Source organism: Diorhabda sublineata, chromosome 5, assembly GCF_026230105.1.
Source record: "Diorhabda sublineata isolate icDioSubl1.1 chromosome 5, icDioSubl1.1, whole genome shotgun sequence".
Classification (NCBI taxonomy): domain Eukaryota; kingdom Metazoa; phylum Arthropoda; class Insecta; order Coleoptera; family Chrysomelidae; genus Diorhabda; species Diorhabda sublineata.
Window position 1 is genome coordinate 33,320,961 of NC_079478.1, and position 23,210 is coordinate 33,344,170.

The 23,210-nt window shown below is 31.4% G+C and overlaps 1 protein-coding gene across 9 annotated transcripts in view; it reads right to left on the reverse strand.

Annotated features, from left to right (window-relative positions):
- LOC130444136 (uncharacterized) overlaps positions 1–23,210 on the reverse strand; it is a 57,717-nt gene that overhangs the window by 21,612 nt on the left and 12,895 nt on the right. For 3 of the 9 annotated variants that reach the window (XM_056779164.1, XM_056779170.1, XM_056779167.1), the window contains exons 8-11: positions 18,033–18,089; positions 1,890–1,985; positions 1,754–1,837; positions 569–652 (exon numbers count right to left, since the gene is read on the reverse strand). In XM_056779164.1, the coding sequence (XP_056635142.1) occupies positions 569–652; positions 1,754–1,837; positions 1,890–1,985; positions 18,033–18,089 (321 nt within the window). Of the gene's footprint in view, positions 1–568; positions 653–1,753; positions 1,838–1,889; positions 1,986–4,487; positions 4,543–4,600; positions 4,664–5,657; positions 5,706–5,761; positions 5,781–18,032; positions 18,090–23,210 lie in introns of those variants that run through there. The other 6 variants (XM_056779165.1, XM_056779168.1, XM_056779171.1 and 3 more) reach the window with 4 other exon arrangements.

The window sequence follows — 23,210 nt, forward strand, 5'->3', positions numbered from 1 at the left end:
ACTGAAACACATAAGAAAAATAACGAAGCCAACAGCAATAAAATAAAAATAATTAAATTAATATGGTCATATAAGAAGAATGAAAATAAAGAATAACCAAGAAAATAATTCAGATGGATAAACCAAGAAAAAAGGAATAGGAGAAGACCAAGAAGGTGACAAAAGAAATGGGAAAACTCTGGAGCAAATTGCTGTATTGCTAGGGGCAGAACAGCATGGTAACAATCAGTGGAAGAGGACAAAAGGTCACAATTCTAAGTAAAGAAAGGAGTAAGGAAAACCAAGAAGATTTAATTATTTGATATTAGAACATTAAAATCATATTTCACTGGAAACGGAATAATACAAGGTACAACATTTATGAATTTTATAGTTGTTTTATTATAATAAATATAAATTATACTTTTGAAAATATTCAACAGAGAAAAAGTGAAATGCAATTTTTTCTCGAATTCAGTGGAAAAGTTAACATTGAAGATGAAGAAAAATTATTGCTAGAGCAAGAAATTCCTAAAGAGCAGTAGTATCTAATTTTTCAGAAAAAAGTTTATGGAAGCATCATTTTTACCTTTTTCTGTTCGTTAGCTTCGCACATACAACATTCCAATTCCTTAATTTTATTGTTTAAAACGCAATTTTCCGAATATGTTCGCTGAAAATAACTGAAAATTACTATGTACATAATTTTTCAACAACGATAGAGATATACTGGGTGGTCCAATGAGAATATCCCTTGGCCATCTCAGGAACCAACTAAAATGGAGTTTATTTCCAATAAAAAGTATGTGAAGCATATAAACTATTTAAACATTTCTTTGATATTGGGACAGATATAACACGTTATCCAAAAAAAATTACCGTTAGCTATGTTAAGAATGAGCAAGGTATAAAAATTTTAACACATAAGTTGTATCAACAAAAGCCTTATGGTTTTCACCATCGGGAACGATGTACTGGGTGTTGAATTTCAGAAGTTCAGAAATTTTGCAGGGTGTTCCAATAAAAAAATGGTCAATTTAAACAATCTTTTAACTTTTAACATGTACTGGGTGTTTCGATAAGAATGGTCTTTAGTCATATAAAGAATTGACTACAATAGATCTTGAGAAAAAATTTCGAAACAAAAATGGCCATAAGAAGAATCTGGACATTAATTGAGCATTCTTTTAATACTGGGACAGATGTACGAGGTTTTCCAAAAAAATGGTACTTGCTATATAGAAAACCAGCCAAAGTAGAGGTTTGGGAAAAAAGGTGTAACATGAAAAAGTGGAAAATTATTCACAATTTCTCATAAACTATTTTACTGGATACAAAATTATACAAGAGAAGCACTTCCAAATTATTTATAAAATTCTTTAATTAATATACAGGGTTTTCCAATAAAAAAATGGTCGTCTATGATAAAGCTGTCATTTTACACAATCTTTCAACATTTAACATACACCGGGTGTATTCCAATAAGAATGGTCCTTGGTCAGATAAGAAATTGATTACAATAGAACTTCAGAAAAAATTTTAAAACACGAGTAGCCATAAGAAAAACTTGGACATTAATTGAACATTTTTTAATACTGGGACAGATGTTCGAGGTTTTCGAAAAAAATGGCCTTTGCCAGAGAAATTACAAAATAAAAGTATCCTGAAGAAAACTATATAAGATTAATCAACCTTTAGATCCCATTTTAGGAAACACTATGGCAAAAATATGAATTCTATCAAATATCTTATTATACCAAGGTTTTATGCTTACCTTTATCCTTTCATTGGCATCGCACAAGCATCCCTCTAACTCTTTAATTCTCTCAGTTAAAGCACATATTTGAGAACATTTTTCCTAAAAAACGAGAATTTTAAAATAATTTATTGTCAAAGCATAAATGAAATACCTTTTCTTCGACTTCTTGAAGCCTTTTACTTTGTTCTAAAGTATTTCTAAGCTCGTCTATGGTTTTATTTAGTTTTTCTACTTCCTCTTGAGTAATCTGTACAAAGACACGAATGCATATTTTTATTTGTTGCTTCTCATCAATAATTTTAGTAATATTTAGGATAAAAAGGTTAATAAAAGGGATTTATATTCAATGAACGGGATAGAAAAAGATCGTACTCATAAATATTCTGAAATGCTGCAAAAAAAAGCCAATAGTTTTTTTTATTTTGTTGAGAAATATGACACAAGAAAGAAGTTATATCTCCTCTAGGAATATAAAGACTTTTCCGGAACTTGATGTGCAAAAAAATAGTAGTAGTGAGTAGATTACTTGAAAATAATGATCTCATACGACCTCTCGTTTCTGAGTTATCAGCCTTCAAAGTTACGAAATCAGCACTTATATTTATAACTTTAAAAGAATGATTACGCATATCCATGTAGTGTGTTTGACGGAATAAATAATTCTACACTACTATCTGAATGCCGGAGCGACTTCGCAACAATTCGTAACTTTTATAGGGACAACCTGTACAGTCTAAACATAGCAAAAATGGATTTTTCACGCGATTTTTCAACAAAAATGTACTCTTTGTTTAACTCGATAGAATATATGGTTTAGGGGATATGTAGATTTTTATATTGTCAACCGTTCGCCATAAAGAGACATTCTGAAGAAAATTATCATAAACTGTAATTATCTATTGAAAATACTTACAGGAGGTATTAAAACACAAACATTTCTAATTGAACTGCATACTCTCGAACATCGTGTTACTCACATAAGGAAAAAATTGAATGTAAAAAAATTTAGTTGGCTAGTCCACAACTTATCAAATAAAAACAAAAAAAATATATAATGTGACTATGCAAAAGGACCCTTCCCTACCAATCCATATATTAGGAAAAATGTTATTAAGATAATTTTTCACATCATTTAGGAAGTGGGAAGGGGATCCATCATCTATCTGCGACTGTTTCGAGCATGTACCAAGGTTCTAAGTAGAAATTTCTCCGAAATGATTTCCCACTCATGTTATGTGATATTTCTCTAAACATTCGCAAAGGCATGCACGATAGAGCCCCTGCCCACTTCCTAAATGATGTAAAAAATCATCTTAATAACATTTTTCCTAATACGTGGATTGGACGGGGAGGTCCATTTGTATGACCACCACGTTCCTCTGAATTAATACAATGGATTCATTTCTTTGGGGATATCGTAAAATATATGTAATACAGGTAGACACAAGGAACGAAATTATCGATAGAACAAACTTCCATTTTGACGCTATAAGAAAAAATCTTGGGATGCTCTTCCAAGTTCAAAGAAATAGACTCTGGAAGTGTTTAGATGTTCAAGGTGCCCACTTCGAACATTTATTACAGTTTTTTACTTTACTGTTCGACAGTATTCAGTTCAGTTAGAAATATTTGATTGTGTCTTAATACCTCCTGTAAACATTTAAAGTAAATAAATAATTACAATTTATGATTATTTTCTTCAGAATGTCTCTTTATGGCGAACGGTTCACACGGCAAATACAACGATCTAAAAATCTACATATCTCCCAAACTATAAATTTTATCAGAGTATCTTTTTGTTAAAAAATCGATTAAAAACTTATTGTTGCCATCTTTAGGTTGTCCCTGTAAAGGTTACTGATTGTTAACCGTTGGGTATGAGCCACCCCGGCCTTCAGATGGTAGTGTAGAATTATTTATTCCGTCAATCGTACTACATGGACATAAGTAATCAACAATTAAAAATTCCTAATGTGTAATATAATGTGGAAAATACATTTTTTCTACGACCGTGCGTTTTAACCCACTTTCCCGCACGCATTTTAGTTTTGAAAGTGTCCCTTTCCCGCACTAGTGCGGGAAAGTAAAATTATGCAAATTTTGACCTTATTAGATAGTTTTTTACTTCGGAGGTTATAACTATTGTTACTGCAGGTAAATAAATATTTACGAAATAGTCCATAAAATGAAATTTAAACCTTTTCTAGCTTTTTGTAGCATTTTTAATTTGTTGAAAATATAAAATAATAAAGATATTTTTTATATAATCTTGTACATTCTTCAAAAGAGTGTCACAAAGCAACAATCAAACCACCCGGGTTTGATATCAGTTGCTATGACAACCCAGGCGTATAATTGTAACTAAAACGTTAAAGTTGTTTAAAACGTCTTGGAAGTGCACGAATAAGTGCAATCTTCTTCTAAATTAAACCACATTAAACCAAATAACTCCAATGGTTTGTTGGAATAAAATAATTTTTGAAAAATGAGTCATTCTATATACGGTCGTAGAAAAAATATTCCTAACTAATGCGTAAAGTGTCTTTCTGCACTTGACCGCTTGCCGAACTTCGGGACAACTTCAGTCGCGTGCGGGAAAGTATCACTTTCCGCACTTGTTAGAAAAATAACTATTTTTTTTAAAGTCACAGCATTATTTTCACGACATCTACTCACTCCCGAATTTTTCACATCAGGTCAGGGAACACCCTGTATTATTTAAAAGATCATTATAATTTTAACGACTTACGTATGACGTAATGTCTAATTTATTTCTTTGATTATCAATGGTTTGCATTAAACATCTGTTCTACAAAAAAAGTGCGAATCAACAGATAGAAGAATATTATTTGAAAAAGTTACCTCCTTTTTTAAAGCAAGCAAATTCTCTGTCAACTTTCTATCTTTTTGACAAGCACATTTCTCCTGCAATAAGAATAATGTCACATATACTGGCTCCAATAAAAATTGCAACGTTCAGATCTTGTTACAAATTTTGTTTCCAGGGATCAAAATGATGATTCAAATTTTAAAATAAAAAAAGTTTTTCGCTACGTGATGTACCTATCATCCCGAGCTTAGTGAATCTTTATCTTTACAGAATTCTCAATGGGTTGCAAATCAATTACTTTAAAAGAACATTCTCCAACATTTATGGATTTTTATAAACCATATAAATACATTGAAGCACAACAGGTTCTAGTCTTTGGCCAATGCAAAAAAGAATGGACAGGAATTGCCGTCTTGGATCAAGACTAACACTTCTATCTGGGGCGCTCTGCACGTTAGCCACGCTAAGGAAATTTAGCGTGATATCGTCTCTACCTCGATCGTAAATTCGATAAAGCTTGCGTTTCAGCATCCAACGATCGGATATTTAAAGTTCTCCCGATAGCCGCACTGCAGATTGGTTCGGCTGCTTAATTAACGCCACTGTTCCTATAGTTTTGTTACAGTTACCGGTCGTCCAGAACGCGGCGCGTCTGCAACAGAGCCCGTTTTTAAGACTTTGTGGTACGTCTTCCACACTGTTGAAACGATTTGATAGCGGCGAGTTCGGAAATTGTTGTTGAAATTCGGTAAACATAGTTTCGTAAAAAATAAACTCTTTCTTATATTGGTTATTCATTTTCAAAACGTCTCGTGACACAGACACAACTGTTTGAAGCACGAACATGTTTTGTTTTAATCTATTTTGACAGCGTTGCCATACTTATGAGGGTTGCTGGACTTATACCGATGTTTCGAGGGCGTTGCCTAACTTATGCTGGTCTTTGTATTACCATTAAAAAAGTTAATCACATTAAAACAAATTTTCTGTATATTTTTTACTGTTATATCGATTACTAATTAAGAAAAAAACGAAATGTTTTTTAAAACTAAAGCAAAATAAACGATATGGACTCAAATAAATTTTTACCTTACTAAAATCTCTGCTTAATTGATTCACGCGTTCCACCAATCTACACTAATTAAAGAATGAGTTAAAAATATTTATTCAATATGAACTGCATACAGACTTACTTTATCTGAAAGACAGTTCTCTAATTCTACTTTAAGTTTTTCAGTCTGTTCTTTCAACTCGTTATTTTCATAATTAATTTTACGACATTGTTCGGCTATACATAACCCTTGCTGTGCAGTTTTCTTATATTTTTCTTTCAACTGCTGTTTTTCTTGTAGCTGGATTAAAAAATACATGGTACGGTAAATTGTATGTCTTCATATAATAATACAATAAATTATTAGAAGTGTCAGTGTAAATTTTGACGTCAAAAAAGTGAACCAGAGTTACGCAATAAATTAAAAGAAAAAGATGTCCACCGAAATTGTGAACATCGAAAAATTGGAGTATCGAGCCATCATCAAGTACTTGTATTTGAAAGGGTTAAGAGGTAAGCATTTTTACGTAGATATTCTTAATACTCTTGGTGATCAATGTCCTTCGTATGCGACCGTGAAAAATTGGACTGCAAGTGTCAAAAGAGGTAAATTTTCTATTGAAGATGATGATAGATCAGGAAGGTCAGTTTCTGTGTCAGTCCCCGAAAATATCGATACATTTCATGACATGATTTTATCAGAACGTCGAATTGGACTAAAACGGATATCGGAAGCACGCCAATTTGGACATGAGAAAAATTGCTGCAGAATGGATCCCCAAATGTTTGAATGTTGACCAAAGGCGTGCAAGGGTAGAAGCATCGCGTTCGATCTGTGCTCGATTTGAAAACGATGTAGACTTCCTAAACCGAATTGTTACTATGAATGAGACTTGGGTACATTTCTACGATCCAGAAACAAAGCAACAATCGATGGAATGGCGACACTCTGGTTCTCCAAGACCTAAAAAGTTTTGTGCCCAAAAATCTGATGGAAAAGTTCTTGCCTCAGTTTTTTGGGATTGTCATGGAGTAATCATGATTGATTTTTTGGATAAGGGTAGGCTACGAATTTTTCAATATATCCTCGAAAATTGGTGTGTAGTATTGGGGATATCAATAAACACTTTCTCAACGGTTGCTAAGATATGGCCAAGAAGAATTGTAGTACCAAACATCTCTCAAAATAATTCTAGATCAAGAAGTTTCATTGTAGAGGTATTTTAAATTGGGAAAAGAATAAGTTTTATGTTGGTATGAAAAGACAAACACATTTACTTTAAAGAGGGTTGGTACTAAGTTTTGAGATAGACAAAATAAAACAAATATTTATAATTGAATATGGCTTCATTGTTTTCCAAAATATTTTTTCCATTCCGATTGAGGTACTTCCAAAACATGTGATTTGAACGCATCAATCGATTTTTCGGGCGTAGAAAAACGTTGACATCGCAATTTATTTTTGATCTGAAGAAATCATTAGGTGCCAAACAAAGTGAATGACCCATCAAATCGATGTTTCGACTATTCAAAAAAGTTTTTGTTTGAACTGATGCGTGAAAGTTCGCATTGTCGTGGTGGAAAACAATTCGTCTCAGGCATTGAGTTTCCCTGAGTTTTTCGAATACTTTTTGCCAAAAAAATGCTGGTGTGCCGTTCAGAATTGACAGTTCTCGTTGATCTAATGGAACGGTGGGGACATGTACGATTTACGCACAAGATGAATATTTTCTGGCACAACAGCCGATTTTGGAGACCTTCCCGAAATTCATCTTGTAGCGAAGTTCGACGTCGATTAAATTTGTACAACCAACGATACACAGTAGCTCGAGGAGGTGCTTTATCACAAAAAGTCGAAGCGAGTTGATTGGCCCACGTCGAAACTCATGGCACGAAAATTCCATTTTTTGTCCAATATGAATGTTTCAAGTAGCTGCAAACAACTCAAATAGCACTCGTCCGACAGCATGCTTCCAAGTACGTTCACCATTAATAATGACAAGCTTTATGACGGCAATGTCAGATTTAACATGTTCACATCAGTGTTGCCATATTTCAAAACTTAAGTAGCAACCCGCTTATCTAAAATTGGAAGGAAAGTGCTCTAACCAGAGCAAAAACGTTTTTGGACCAATTGTATCACGATCAGAAATAGAAGCGCACAAAAAATGGGTGAAAGAAATCAAACGCGATAGGATTGAATGGAAAAAGGTAGCAAAAGACCGAAAGAAGTAGAGAAAAATAGTTCTTCAACTCTTTCCGATGCCACATCGACCTGCTTTAGTGCCAATAATAACATTTTCTTCAAAATTATTACCCATCTTGCCAAGAATATACACCCACGCGCGCCAAAAAGACCAAACGAGCTCGCAGATCCCCTATATATGTCCAGATAGCTAGCGCAGCAGTTGTAAGCAGATTGAGGACTTGGAATCAACCAATTCGTTGCGAGGAGTAGACATATTGAGACCACAGAATCGGATAACTTCTTATCGATAAACAAATAACTACCCTACCCTATACTTCTCTTGAAAATCGCTTTAAATTGGGGGCCAAAACGTTTAGACGCTTTGCCATTTGGGCAGAAAACTAGCAGTCATAGTGTTAGTGACCGCGGTGTTCTCGATGGTCAGCACATTTTTTATTTATATTCTAATCTTTTCTATTTCTTTCAGCTTTAATTTCCTCGATGAAATTCCACGGAATAAGCAGATTGAGGCATTGGAATCAACTAAAAAGGGGCAATTCATTGCCTGGAGTACAAATAACATGAACATGAACAAATAACAACCCTACCCTATACTTCTCTTGAAAATGGCTTTAAATTGGGGATCAAAACGTTTAGACGCTTTGCCATTTGGGCAGAAAATTAGCAGTCATGGTGTTAGTGACCGCGGTGTTCTCTTTAATTTTCTCGATGAAATTCGTAAGCATATTTAATCTGTTTTATTCCTTTTTTCAGCCCTCATTTTTTCGGTGAAATCTCATTGTAAGTGCATTTAAATGTCTCACCCAACACCTAGCCAAACATCTTGGTGAAATTTTTCAGCCAATTTCTGAACACTTCCAATTCTATGTCGAAAAACCATCGTCCTTTCATTGATCTATTCAAAGATTTCGATATTTCTTCCACAGAAATTTTTGTCAACTTTGTTGTTGTCTTTTTATTTACAATTCGCTCAATAACAGCAGTGATAGTGTTAGTGACCTTGGTGTCCTCGATGGTAGGCACATAATTTTTATTCTAGGATTAGAAAAATTGAAATAGATAGAAGGCCATGTTTAGGTCGACACGTTTTGAGACGAATTTATTACAATTCATCCGCTATAATTTGATTATGATTTATTGCCCCATCCACCGTAAAGACCTGATCTGGCTTACTCCGATTATTTTTCTGTTTCCAAACTTAAAAAATTGCTTGATGTAAAGAAAAACGTAATTTTGTTTCAAACGTACTTTTGAGATAGTTCGAAGAAATTACTGCCCACTGATATAGACCGTGAAGCCGGTCCTGTTCCAGTATGTTATCAAAGTTAAAATTTAGCGAGGGCACTTAGTACTTTTTGTATTTATTTACTGTTTAATTCACTTTTTTGTGACTTTTTTACATTATGTTGCAACTTTTTTCATAGAGACAATTTCTAAGAAGGCAAACTATAGATTTCCAGGAAAATAAGATTCTAGAAAGTGATGATAGTATATAAAACGAGTCTCTAGAAGCAGAAGAGCCAGTGAACAATTTGATGTCATGGTGAATACATCGGGATAGTGATAAGTAAACATAACGTTGTAACTAAATAATTTAGTTTAAGAGTTAGTGAATAGATTAGTGTGATAAGTGTTAGTGAATAGTATATAAATACATCACATAAGTATGTGTAAATGAATCTCACGAGTTTTATGACTGAAAACTGTTTAAATAAATAAAAAGAACATCACATTACAAACTATTTGGACTAAGTAGTTTGTTTTTATACAATAAAGTAATTTTTTCATTGAGAAGTCATTTTTATGTTAAATCGTCTTGTATACCTTTAGATCTAGTCAAGTTTAATTCCAACAGGTTAAATATACTATGAAAAAAAAATGTTTTATAAGAAAAATTTAAAAAATATACATACAAACATATTAAAATCATTTTCCAATTTTTGAACGTGACATTTTGTTTCTCTCAACTTTTCTTCTATTACTGAATTGCATTTTTCTAACTTTTCTTTGTCTATTTTTAAAGCACGGTTCTAGAAATATAAAAATTTTACTGTTTACTGTATCGATGTAATGATATACTACAAATACCTCAGTTTCGAGCCTACGTTTTCCATCTTCTAAACAACTAATTAGCTATAAAAATAATGTGGAATGGAATTAGATATTACAGCAGGTTTTAGTTATGTTTATATTCAATAAAAAACCTTAACGCAAACTTTTAACTTTATTTTTTTAACTGAATACACCTCAACACTTCAACAATTTTTTTTCTGCTTCTCTAATTTTGCTTTTCACATTTGCTTCATTGATCTTGCACTAAATAAAAAATATGATACTGTTAAAAATAAAATGGGGAGCAAAAAAGGTGATTTTAGTCCGGGATAGTTCGGAGACCCCCTGAATTTTCTAATAAATTTCGATGAAGTTGGCAAAAACAGCTTAGAGCAGGGCTTCTTAAACTGTGGGTCGCGAGACTACTGAGAAAGGGTCGCAAAGATCTGATACTTTCCAATCATTATAAATAAAATTTTAAAATTAGTATACACACTACGTACAAATATAAATACAAATAAAAATCATACAAAATACTATTGTAGTTTTATTATAACTATTTTTTGAAAAAAGTGGCAATGCAAAACTGTTATGTAGGACCTATAAATGAAAATATGGAAGTAGCATTTAAAATAATAAATACAACGCGCTCCTCGATTTTCAACTGAACGTTTATATGGAGGAGGGGGTCGTTTAAAATTTCCTAAACTTGAAGGGGGTCGCTATATAAAAAAGTTTAAGAAGCCCTGGCTTAGAGCACTCGAAATTTGAGACTTTTAGGCTGATAACTTTTTTATTTTGTACAAAAAAAAATTGTAGGCAACGAACTTGTAGGAAATTTCATGCCTCACAAGTTACGACTGGATTTCCAAAAGTATAGTAAAAATAAAATTTTTGGAAATATAGAGAAAATGTTTCTAAAAACGTTGTTTTCAAAATTAAGTCCACATAAGCTGAATTTATAGAGGTTGTCTCATAAATATTGTCGCTTTCCATTGTTCACTGTTTATTAAATATTGTTTGTTCTATGGAATTAACGTTCAGTTAGTTCTTTGAGACCTTGGTAAAACCACTCTTTGGACTTGCATCCAAAAAAATTATCAGCAGATATACTAGGCCGACACGACTACAAATATAGGGAAATCAATGAATGCGAGGGAGACAGATAGCGATATCACCATATAACCCTGATATGGCCCCGTTCGACTATATTTTGTTCGCAAAACCCTAGACCGAGTCAAGGGGTGAAATATTTAACTGCGAAGGTGAAATTAAACGAAAATTTCAAATCTAAACAATCTAATAATCAGTTTTTTTCTATTTTATCTTGTTATGCTACGTATTATCCTTCAAACTATAATTCTTCCTTTGTCGATTGCAGCAAACTGCATCTCAACATTGTGACATTCATGAAATGAACATTGATTGAAAATTCATTCTGAATTTTGCAAATTTGAAGACGACAATTTTTTTAAATAACATTTCCCATATACTTATTTCTGTATAATTGTTTTAGTATACGCATGAATAAATTTGAAAATTTTCCGATAAATTTGGGATTGAAAATCTAGTTTAATCAAATTTTTTTCTTCTTCTTCTTCATCGTACGTTAGGACTTAGTCCTGTGTTTGCATCAATGGTTGCCTAATTGCGGCTGGGATGATGAAGACCAGCTTTCATACCATCTTGTAGGCGGTCGGGTTGTATGTCATCTGACATTCTGTCCACGGGGTCTCCCCATTCCTTTTGGAAGGTTTTTTTGTATGAACAAAAAAGAAAAATATATCAGATTAAAAGACTCAAAGCTTCAACGTAATTAATTAAATGAACGAGGAATATGATTGGGGGGAAAATATTTTCTATGCGGTTTCCTTTACTTTCTCGGACTATATGTATAATTTAGAAATTGAAATTCCATATTGGTTTCTAATAAAAATCAAAGTAGTAGTCTGTTAGGTTAGAATGAATTTGTTGAAAATAAATTAGGTATGAGTCGCTTATAATATACAGGGCGGTTGTCTATTCCATGATACAGATTATTTGCAAATTTGTATGAGTGAAGACAAAATTTGTACCAAAATTTTTCACTGATGAGGAAAAATTTACATATTCGGGTTTCATTGCGAAATTTTTCACTGTGGATGTAATTTGAGGTAATATGAGCAAGTTTCGGTATTATATCACTTAAAAGAACTTCAATTTCCGTATTTTTGTATTAAAGAAAATTAGCAAGCCTTAATTCATTTTATTAAAGACCTTATACAACATTTTCATCATTTAATTCCATGAAGCTATTGAGGAAATCTGAAGGGAATTGAAATAATCAAACAAGTTTAGGGGTGAATTATTTGTTTCAAAAGTTGTTCTTTCTATAAACAAATTTGAAATAAAATTTTTTTGCCCACATTGTATAATAAATGAATCATTGAATCATAAACATGCGTGCGTGACTATTTTTAGAAATAATTCATCAGAAAAAAGTGCTATTCGAGGGACAATTAAATATGATTTGATATGAGTTTAAATTTATTGTAATGGGGGGATCCTTGGCCCCGCTTTGCTCTCATAACATCTCTTATATGATCATGAGGTGAGCAGAGAAAAATTTTCATTTAATTTTATGTCTTTAGTCTCAAAATAGGCTACAGTTTCAGCAATAACTTCTTGCAAGATTTCTGTCCAGCAAGCATTCGCTTGAGATCTGAGAACTAGGGGGACAAGATCCGGAGAATACAGTGGATGCGAGAGCAATTCAACGCATATACCATGGAATTTTCATTTATTTGTGACACGGTGTATTTTCTTAATTAAACAACATTTTCTTCTTCTTCTAATGGAACCGTTTTTCACGATTTCTTCCTTCAAACACTCTAATAAAGCAACTTATTGTTTATTTTTCACTTTGATATTATTTTTCCCTAAAATATTATACAGTGCGCATTCGAAAATACTCATTCCATAACCTCACCAACCGACTTTCCGAGCTTTGAAGTCACGTGCAGTTCACTCGGTTCACTGTCATCGAGTCCGGTGTGAAATGATAGAGCTTTGATGCCAAATGATGCTCAGAATCATAAATTCGTTTTATTTTGGTCGATTGTGAGCTCGCGCTTCCAACAAAGCTTCCAAAAATCCAAATATTCAATCACGAAACGTCCAACACTTTCTTTGGATACCTTTACGGTCTTAACTATCTCAATAAGCTTCACTCTATGGTTATCCGAAATCATTTTGTGGAGTTTTTTTTATTGTTTCGAACACCCGAAATTCTTTTTTATTCATTTTTTTTAAACTAATAAAAGTTGCTTCACTCAAAGTGCTCACAAATTAATAATGACAGCTCATATAAGTGTAGTAGTAGTGGCGCCATCTATGTCTCATTTGACGAACTTTTCATCCCACATAAAAGATAATTAAGTTTCTTCTAAGATGAAAAACTATTCTTCTTTTACTGCGACAAAAAGCTCTGCGATCGATGTTGGGGCACAAATTATGCTGCTGGGTTTTGTATAGGTACTTCTCTAATGGAATCGATGTAGATATAGAGCTGCTAAAATCTCCCTCGATGTATCTTAAACCTCCTTTCCGGTAACCACGGATTAAAACAAGATCCGTTTAGACTCTCATAGAAATTGCACTGCAGATCATACAGAAACCTAAAACTAATGCTTATATATGTGTGACCATGGATGGACCCGTGATGCCCCACTATAAAAACTACCACAAGGATTTTCTTGAAACAGCCAATCGAGCTTCTCAGCATGAACCTTCTTCCCTTACTTTTTCCAAGCATCAGCGACATTCTCGATTGTTTGAGATGCCTATAGTAACTTAGATGGTCGATTAAAAGACCAGTCACTAGTTCCCTAGTTGTATCCCACGTCTAAACGAAGCAGTTGCTTAGTAAGACAGGAAAAAATCCATCTATGTGTGTCTTAGCTCAAGGTGTTTCAATCCATCTCCTTAGTTAGGGATTGTCTTACGAGAAGACTTCTTAGCGTTGTGTTAGCTAACTTTTGGCTACCCCACTGGTGGTTTTGAGAAAGATCTTCGTCGAGAAGCTTCATATACACCAAAGAAATCCTCTATTCGATGCAGCATACTTCTGTAGTAGCGTTGTGGACGACTAAAGGCTGTTAAGCACATCGGCCTGTCGCACCCTACTTCGCATTACCAATGGCCGATGTCTTCTTCTTCTTCTTCCAAGCATCAGCGGCATTCCGGATTATTCGTGATGTCTATATCAACTTAGATGACCGATTAAAACACCAATCACCAGTCGTAATCAACGTTTAAATGAAATTGTCGATTGGTGTCTTCGCACCAGGTGTTTCCATCCATCTCCGAAAAGACATCTTAGTGGTAGCTACACTGGTCATTTTGAGAATGATCTTCGTGACGGGGTCAGAAGTATCATCCTCCTCCATGCACCGGCGGCACTCCGGATCATCCATGAAGCCCATGGTTTGAAAATGGAGTGTTAGATGACCGTGTCCGGTTCAAATTCCGGTCACTAGTCGGATTTCGCATCTATTTAATTGGAGCAGTTGTTTGGTAAGAAAGACAGAGTGTGTGCTCTCACTTATAGAGGCCTCAAAAGAGAAAAGAATAGATTCCCATGGTTCCAACGTCTAATTTAGATGATCCCGTGAAAAATGTAGCAGTTCCTCACGCTTGATATAAGTTTTAAGCCTTCTGTAAGCATTTTAAGGGTCACATTATTTTCCTCCAGTTTTTTCATCTCATTTATAGCAACTTCTAGTATTTCCTCGAGGTATTTTTGCACTTGACGAATTTAAATGACGTTTGTTTGCGTATATCTCAGTAGAAATAAAAATAAACAAGTTTTAAATTAATTCTTCATAGATAATGATCAAATATATGTAGGTAGTTTTAGTTCTACTTGGATTCAAATTATAATCTGTTCGTTTGTAAGTCGATGTCATATGCGCAATAGAGGTCAATGAAACTGTAAAGGAAATTGAAGATAAGGGTTGCTAATTTGTTATTTAATAATATTATCAGATCTTACAGCTGAATCTGCTCTCTCTTCGAGATATTTCAGTTCGACGTCGACTTTAAAAAGTCTCCTTATCAATATTTTATTCAATATAAAAAGTTCTTCCAACTGATTGTGTTTGATATCGACTAATTTGTTTAACTGAATAATTTCGTTTTCCATAAAACTGTACAAATTATTGTTAATAGAAGTTTTATTTATGCTGTTCAATTGCTCTTTAATATATTCGTTGTACATAGTTCGAGATGTTTCGGTTGCTTCTTGCATTTTTTGGTCAAGGCAGTCAAGAGATAACTGAATTTCGTATTTTATTAAGTCCAAATCTCCTTTCTAAAAATTTTGTGTTTTTTAATACACCCCACTAGTAAAAATTTCCCAAAATGAATTAAAAAGTAGATAATACACAAAATGACTGAGTTTCAATTCGTCCCTAGGGGCGCTGGTGTAGTAGAGTGTCATTAATGTTTACACTGTCTTCAAAATGTCATGTCATATGTCACTTGAACGCAGAATCGTGAATATTGAAATGTTTATAAAAACTAGAAGGTCACTAAGGTGCACATTGTCTTCCAAATGTCATGTCAAATGTGATATAAATGTAGAATCGTCAGAGTTGAAATGCTCATTAATCCTACAGTGTCCTTACGCTGTACTGTCTTCGAAATGACATGTCAAATGTCAATTGAATGCATAGTCGTCAGGATTGGAATGTTTATGATTACTAGAGTGTCATTAAGGTATATACTGTCTTCGAAATGACATGTCAAATGTGACTTTAATGCATAAACATTAGGGTTGAAAAGTTTTTGAGGGAAACTAGGTGCGATATGTAATGTCAAATGTGACATAAATGTAGAATCGCCAGGGTTGAAATGCTTATAAACTTAAATGTTTTTAAGGGATAATGTATGTTAAATCTCACTTAGGGTGTAGAATCATAAGGGTTGAAATGTTGATTAATATTAGAGTGTTTTTAAGGTACACTGTCTGCGAAATGTCACTTTAATATACCAGAGCTTCATTAACCTAATTGAGGTACACTGTGATCGATATGTCACTTTAAGTATGTCCAAAAGACTGTCAAATGCGGCATTCATATAGAATTGTCAGAATTTGAATGTTAATAGAATCCTCGAATGTTTTTTATGAGAAAACTGTCCTTAAAATATCGTGTGAAATGTCACTTTAATCTCTAATTTATAGGTTGACATGATTTTGAAGGAAAGTGTGTCCGATATGTCACAAATATCACTTTAATCCCTATCCATTAGGGTTGAAATGGTTGTGAAGGAAACTGTCTCCGAAATGTCATGTCAAACTTCAATCCATAATCATTAAGGTTCGATTGCTTTTCAGGGATACTAACTTCGAAATGTCATGTCAAATGTCACTTAAATGTAGCATCGTAAGGGATTCCTAAAATGTTTTGAAGCGAACTGTCTCAGAAATGTCATGTAAAAAGTCAGACTTCAATCCATAATCATTAGGATTGGAATGTTTTTAGGGATACTACCTTTGAAATGTCATGTCAAATGTCACTTAAATGTAGCATCGTAAGGAATTCCTAAAATGTTTGTGAAGGAAACTGTCTCCGAAATGTCATGTCAAACTTCAATCCATAATCATTAAGGTTCGATTGCTTTTCAGGGATACTAACTTCGAAATGTCATGTCAAATGTCACTTAAATGTAGCATCGTAAGGGATTCCTAAAATGTTTTGAAGCGAACTGTCTCAGAAATGTCATGTAAAAAGTCAGACTTCAATCCATAATCATTAGGATTGGAATGTTTTTAGGGATACTACCTTTGAAATGTCATGTCAAATGTCACTTAAATGTAGCATCGTAAGGAATTCCTAAAATGTTTGTGAAGGAAACTGTCTCCGAAATGTCATGTCAAACTTCAATCCATAATCATTAAGGTTCGATTGCTTTTCAGGGATACTAACTTCGAAATGTCATGTCAAATGTCACTTAAATGTAGCATCGTAAGGGATTCCTAAAATGTTTTGAAGCGAACTGTCTCAGAAATGTCATGTAAAAAGTCAGACTTCAATCCATAATCATTAGGATTGGAATGTTTTTAGGGATACTACCTTTGAAATGTCATGTCAAATGTCACTTAAATGTAGCATCGTAAGGGATTCCTAAAATGTTTTGAAGCGAACTGTCTCAGAAATGTCATGTAAAAAGTCAGACTTCAATCCATAATCATTAGGATTGGAATGTTTTTAGGGATACTACCTTTGAAATGTCATGTCAAATGTCACTTAAATGTAGCATCGTGAGGGATTCCTAAAATGTTTTGAAGCGAATTGTCTTCGAAATGTCACTTTAACAGTTTTTAAGAAATAACAACGACAATGACATGGATTTATGATTATGTCTCAATGTTGTTAATGGTTTTGACGGCAAACAATTGTTGTAAAATTTTTTAAACGTAAAATATACAGCGACTAGATTGAGACAATGTATAAAGTGAAAAACACGTTTCATATTTTATAATTCCACCTTAATATCTTCGTAAGAAATGTTGTTATAATCAAACAATATGGTAACAAGGTTTTAATTGAAGATTATTTTTTTTATCCGATGTAGCTCGACTTATCTAAATAATTATCGAATATTCTAAAGTCTTCTAAAATGTTTTGAAGAATATTCTAGAGATCTAAGATATTGGAGTGGCTATAAAAACATCACACAACGTAAGAGGAGAGTTGCAGGTTTTCTTGTTCCCAATATCTGATAAAATGTCCGACGATAGGGAACAATTACAGTCGAAACTGTACCCGCAATTATTTACAACAAAAAAACCTGTTTGATAAATCGAATCACTGTTTCAACACCAGTATTTCCAACTTTCTTGTGGTGGTAGGCGAACAAACGCACAATGAAACCATACCACACCAAAAGAAACTCTTCCTAAGTACCAGCTCTGCAGAGGAAAAGTTTTCCTATATCATAACCATTCCGGGAATGAACCAAGTTACTCAAGAAATTGATTCTACTACAAATTAAAAAAATTCAACGAGTCTCTATCTGACTTGGAGGGAGGTTGATATGCCATTTATGTCGACTTAGAATTTATGTTAGAGATAAAGGTAACAAAAATTGTAATTAAAATATTTCTTACCAAAGTAACTAATTTGTTCATTAATCTCAAGGAATCTTCTTTCAAAACATTATTTTCCTAAAAATTTCGTAACCGTTTTCTATTACTACCACTTGATAAATTTTAAATTAGTTTGTTTTTTGAAAAGCCATGGATTTTTTAGACGTTTTACTTCTTTTTATTGAATTCCAGATTATTAACATACATTTTAACGGGAATATGTTTCGGAACGCAAACGTTTCGTCTTCTTCTCAACACATCTTCATCTTCTATATCTAATTGTTCTTTAGAAGTACCAATAAACGTGTTCCTTCTGCTGACTACAGCATTGGATACGGTCATTTTCGATCTCTCTTTAATGCGATTTAATAAATTCCGGCACTTTGTTAAATCATTTTCAGATTTACATAAAAACAGAGCGTTTCCTTTTTCATTTTTATTCTCGATTTGTGTTGAGTTGATTTTGTTTTCGAATTTCAATCGACACTTTGAACAATTCGCTATGTGTTCGTTAACGACAGTTTCGGATTTTTTAGATTTTTCATCTGCATCATGTCGCAAGTATATAACCGTTGATTTTCCGGATTGAATTATTTTTTTTGTATGATTTATAATTAGCACTTGTTCCTCGTCGACTTCTTTTTGCAACATTGAATTCGAATTGGGACTGTCCGGATTTTTTGGATAAGGTTTTTCAGGAAAGGAAACCTAGGGAACACAACGAGCAAGGATCAATATAGAGTTAATCTGAAATAACAAATATATTTATAAGAGCGGTTTTTTATTGGGAACGTGGCAATGAAACACCAAAGTGGACTAACTTTAATATATATTCCGAGTTTTCGAATACTTATGTATTCATCGTTTCGAACCACTGAAATATATATATATATATATATATATATATATATTATTTTTTTTTATTCTCATGGTATTATATTGTGAGATCAAATTAAAAAATTTTATTGCGATAAATTGTTATGGTTATAAGGTCAGATTATAATAGTTTTAAGACCGGGTCTGTTCTTTATAATGAATAAAATATTCAAAATATACAATTTCTTAACTAGCTATTAGAATTATTTTATTTTACAAACATTCATTCATTCATTCATACTCGTAATTACACTCATAAAACTAAATTATATGGAAATGTGAACTCAAATATTATATACTAAAAGAAATACTTAAACTTAATAGAACAGTACCTTAAGTGTTTGTTATGTTGTATTTTTAATTTTTTTTTTTATAATTGGAAATTGTTACGGCCTTGCAGAATAAACAGATACTCCGCTGTAGTTCCACTTCTGTTCTTTTCCTTTTCACAACTTCTTTATCTTGGAAATTGTCCCTTTGTGAGTATTCTCACTTATTTCACTTTATTTAATTGTTTTCACTAATTTCTTATTACTACACTTATACAATTATTAATAATCAATCCTTTGAATATTTTATGCCTTTTTTTTATCAAGATTTTAATTTTTTAAATTTCAATTAAAATTATTTTACTCTTTTCTTTTTCTTCTCAAAAAAATTTCTCTCGTTGTTGATTCTTTTCTTCATTGTTTTTTTTTTTAACCAATGATATTTATTATTAGTTACTAACTGTCATTTCTAAATTTTTAAATTATTGTGACTTTATTCAAATAATATTATTCTACAATTTCTTTGTTGTATTTATTTCATTCCTATGTTATTAATTTTATCATTGCAGTTGTCAAAATTTTTATATTTTATCATTTATAACCTTAAAATTTATGTTGGTATGTGGCACAAATTTTTGGAGTTGGTGCTCCTGTTTTTATCTGTCAATTTATGGATTAAATTCTTTGATTATACAGGATTTGTCAAAATTAAATAATAATTTAGAATATAGTGTTGGCCAAAACTTAATATAAAGAATGTTATTTATTTTATTGTGATAAACTGCTCTAAATAATCGAATAACAGAACTGAACTTATTGCTTTATTTATATCTTATTATTATTTAATAATTTATTTTGGATATATTTATACCACAACAATATTCCCAAAATTTGTTTTCTTGATTTATTTTATTTATAAAAGAAATAAGAAAACCAAATTTTAATTCTTCTTTATAAGTTGTTCTCAGTTATTGTCTTTTATTTCAATAATTATTTTGTGATAAAATCCCAGTTATAATTTTTTTAGTATTAATGAAATATCAATAAATTTATCAGTCATGTCCTTTCGTTTTATGTATAAAATCTATATAACTGATTAACATGGAAGATTCCACTTATTCTCTCACTATGATGATATGATAATGTGTAATGTTTATTTTTATAATTTTTTTTTTTCTAAATAAAATCAGTTTTTTAATATTTCCATCAAATTTTTAAGTAGTTGCTCCATAAATTGTTTTTACTCCTCCAACATATTCCATACTCATTCCTTTTTTCTCAATTTGTTCTATTTTTCCTTGTATGTTCTTTATTTCCATTTTAAATTCCCTTTTTGTTTTATAATTCTCTTCTTCTGCTATCTTAAAATTCATTTTTATTTCTTTGTTCATCTCTTCCATCATATCTTGTATATTTTTATTCGTTTTCATTATTTCTCTATCTAATTTCTTTATCTTCTCAGTATTTATTTCTATTTTCTTACTATTCCCACCTATTTCCATTTTTAATTCATTTTCATTTTTCTTAATATTTTCCATTTCTCTAGATTGTATTTTTTTCACTTCCATTAATCTTCCTCATATTTCATCTCGAATTTCTTGTTTTGTCTCTTGTATTTTGTTGTTTTCAGCATAGCTTCTTACTTCCTCCAATTGTTTTCTCATATCTTCTATTTTCTCTTCCATTCTTTGACTATTTCTTCTTCATCTGATTCTCCTTCTCTTATTTGTTTCCCATCTCTGAGTGTCATTCCTTTTTCCATTTTTCTTGTTTAAATTTGTTATTACTGTAAACTCTTCAATGCCAAATTTTGTTATGTCCAATTTTTTTTTATGCCCAATTTTTATATATGCCCCACGTTGGGCGCCAAATAAAATATATATATATATATATATATATATATATATATATATATAAAATTCTTATTTCTTAGACCTTTTGATATATTAATGCATCTAAATGTTCTTGACTTTAGATCTCTATATTTTACTTAAATTATTTAGATCTTTTTTATCATTTACAACTTTTTCGTTCTTATGAATGTGAACCATTTTTAAAAATTCTCTTTTTCGTTTATCAGATTCCGTTTCAAGAATTTTTGAATATTGAATTGAATTTGTTTTTTTGATATTTCATTGTTCGTTAATGCGGTTCTATTTTTTTATCGTATTGATGACCTCTTATATAATATCCTCCACAAAATGCAAAACTGAAAAACCGAAGAATTTTTCTATTCAGATGCAAAAACGATAAATTGATACCTAAATTTCTAAATATAAAATTATCCCATATAAAAATCAACTACTCTAATAAGAAAATTAGAAAATGATTTAAAAAACATAACAGTTAAAATAAATGAAGTAATTCCTATAAATATTTTCCAAAAATTTAAGAAAAAAAAATGTCGAGAAAGAACACTGAATCACTTTTTAATAAATGCAAAGGAAAAATATTAAGAAAATTGATAAGTTAATATCAAAACTACAACCAATTCTTGAAAATACTAATGAAATAATATCTTTAGGTCCCAATTTTGCACAAAATATTTCTAGTGACAAAAGAATTACCTGTGATAAATATTTTATATAATATTGAATGCAACATAAATCATCTAAATAACAAAATCAAAATAAAACAAGATCTGATACTTGTGATATTATCACTAATTTCAAAAATAAATTGAAAAACAAAAGACAAAAAAACAATATCAAACCTCAAAATATAACTAAAACCAAAGAATTCATCAATAAAAATAGAAATTTCAAAATTTTGAAAGCAGATAAATCTAATAAAACTGTTATCATGAAAGCAGAATATTATAATAATAAAATGATGAAATTATTAAACGATAAGACAACTTACAAAAAAATTAAACAAGACCCTACGAATTCTTATCAAAAACAAAATAATGATGGAATCCGATCTTGGGAAGAACACCTTTTTATTTCGTCATCAGACGCAAAAAAAATTGAAAATTCACAATGCCTTACCCCCTAAAATATATGGTTTACCAAAACTCCACAAACCTGACATTCCCCTTTGACCGATTGTTTCAAGTATTCAAACTCCTCTCACTCCACTAATTATTTGAAAAAAAATTTATATCAAAACAAATACTATATCAAAAACACATGGGATTTCAAAGAAAAAATTAAAAGTATCAAAATTCCTAATGAATATGTATTTATTTCGTTAGATGTGGTTTCTTTATATACAAATATTCCTATTACCATTGTGAAAAATGTATTAATGAAAAAATGGGACAAAATTAAAGAATATACAGAAATACCTCAAAATGAATTTATAAAAGCTATAGAACTCACATTTACAACAACATATTTCAAGTATGAAAATGAAATATACAAACAAATTGATGGTGGTGCTATGGGAGCTTCCATTTCAAGTGTTATAGCTATGGAGTGTAAAGAAGGAGGAACATCTCTTATGGACGGTACGTTTAAAATATGGTCTGAATTCTGTAGGGATAATACGTGGCGCTGATTGTACTATGGGATTGAGATCTGAAGTTAAACACTTACTGTATAAGAAATTATCAAAGTTGTGACTGATTGTTTGATTATATTCATGTGAAAAGCTGTGCAATCCTTAATATCTTATTAGATTTTTATTTTTTATTAAGAACTTGATATATTTCTGTACCTGCTTGCATAAGCTAATTACCAATGATATTTTAACAAAATTATAATTATTATATTTGTTGCGGATAGAGTTCAATATTTTATTTCTATGAACCAAAATGTTTTATTTTCAATTATTTTATTATTCTTATTGATATTTTTATATGACTATAACTATTATATTAGTTGCTAATGAAGTTCAATATTTTATTTTTATGAACCGAAATATTTTTTTTATTATTCTATTATTTTTATTGATCTAATTATATCGCTATAATTATTATATTAGTTACGGATAAAATTCAATATTTTATTTTAATCAACCAAAATGTTTTTTTTTTATACTATTTCATTATTGTTACATGATTCTACTTTTTTTTCATATTAGAATATATGTATTATCTTAACCAAATAAA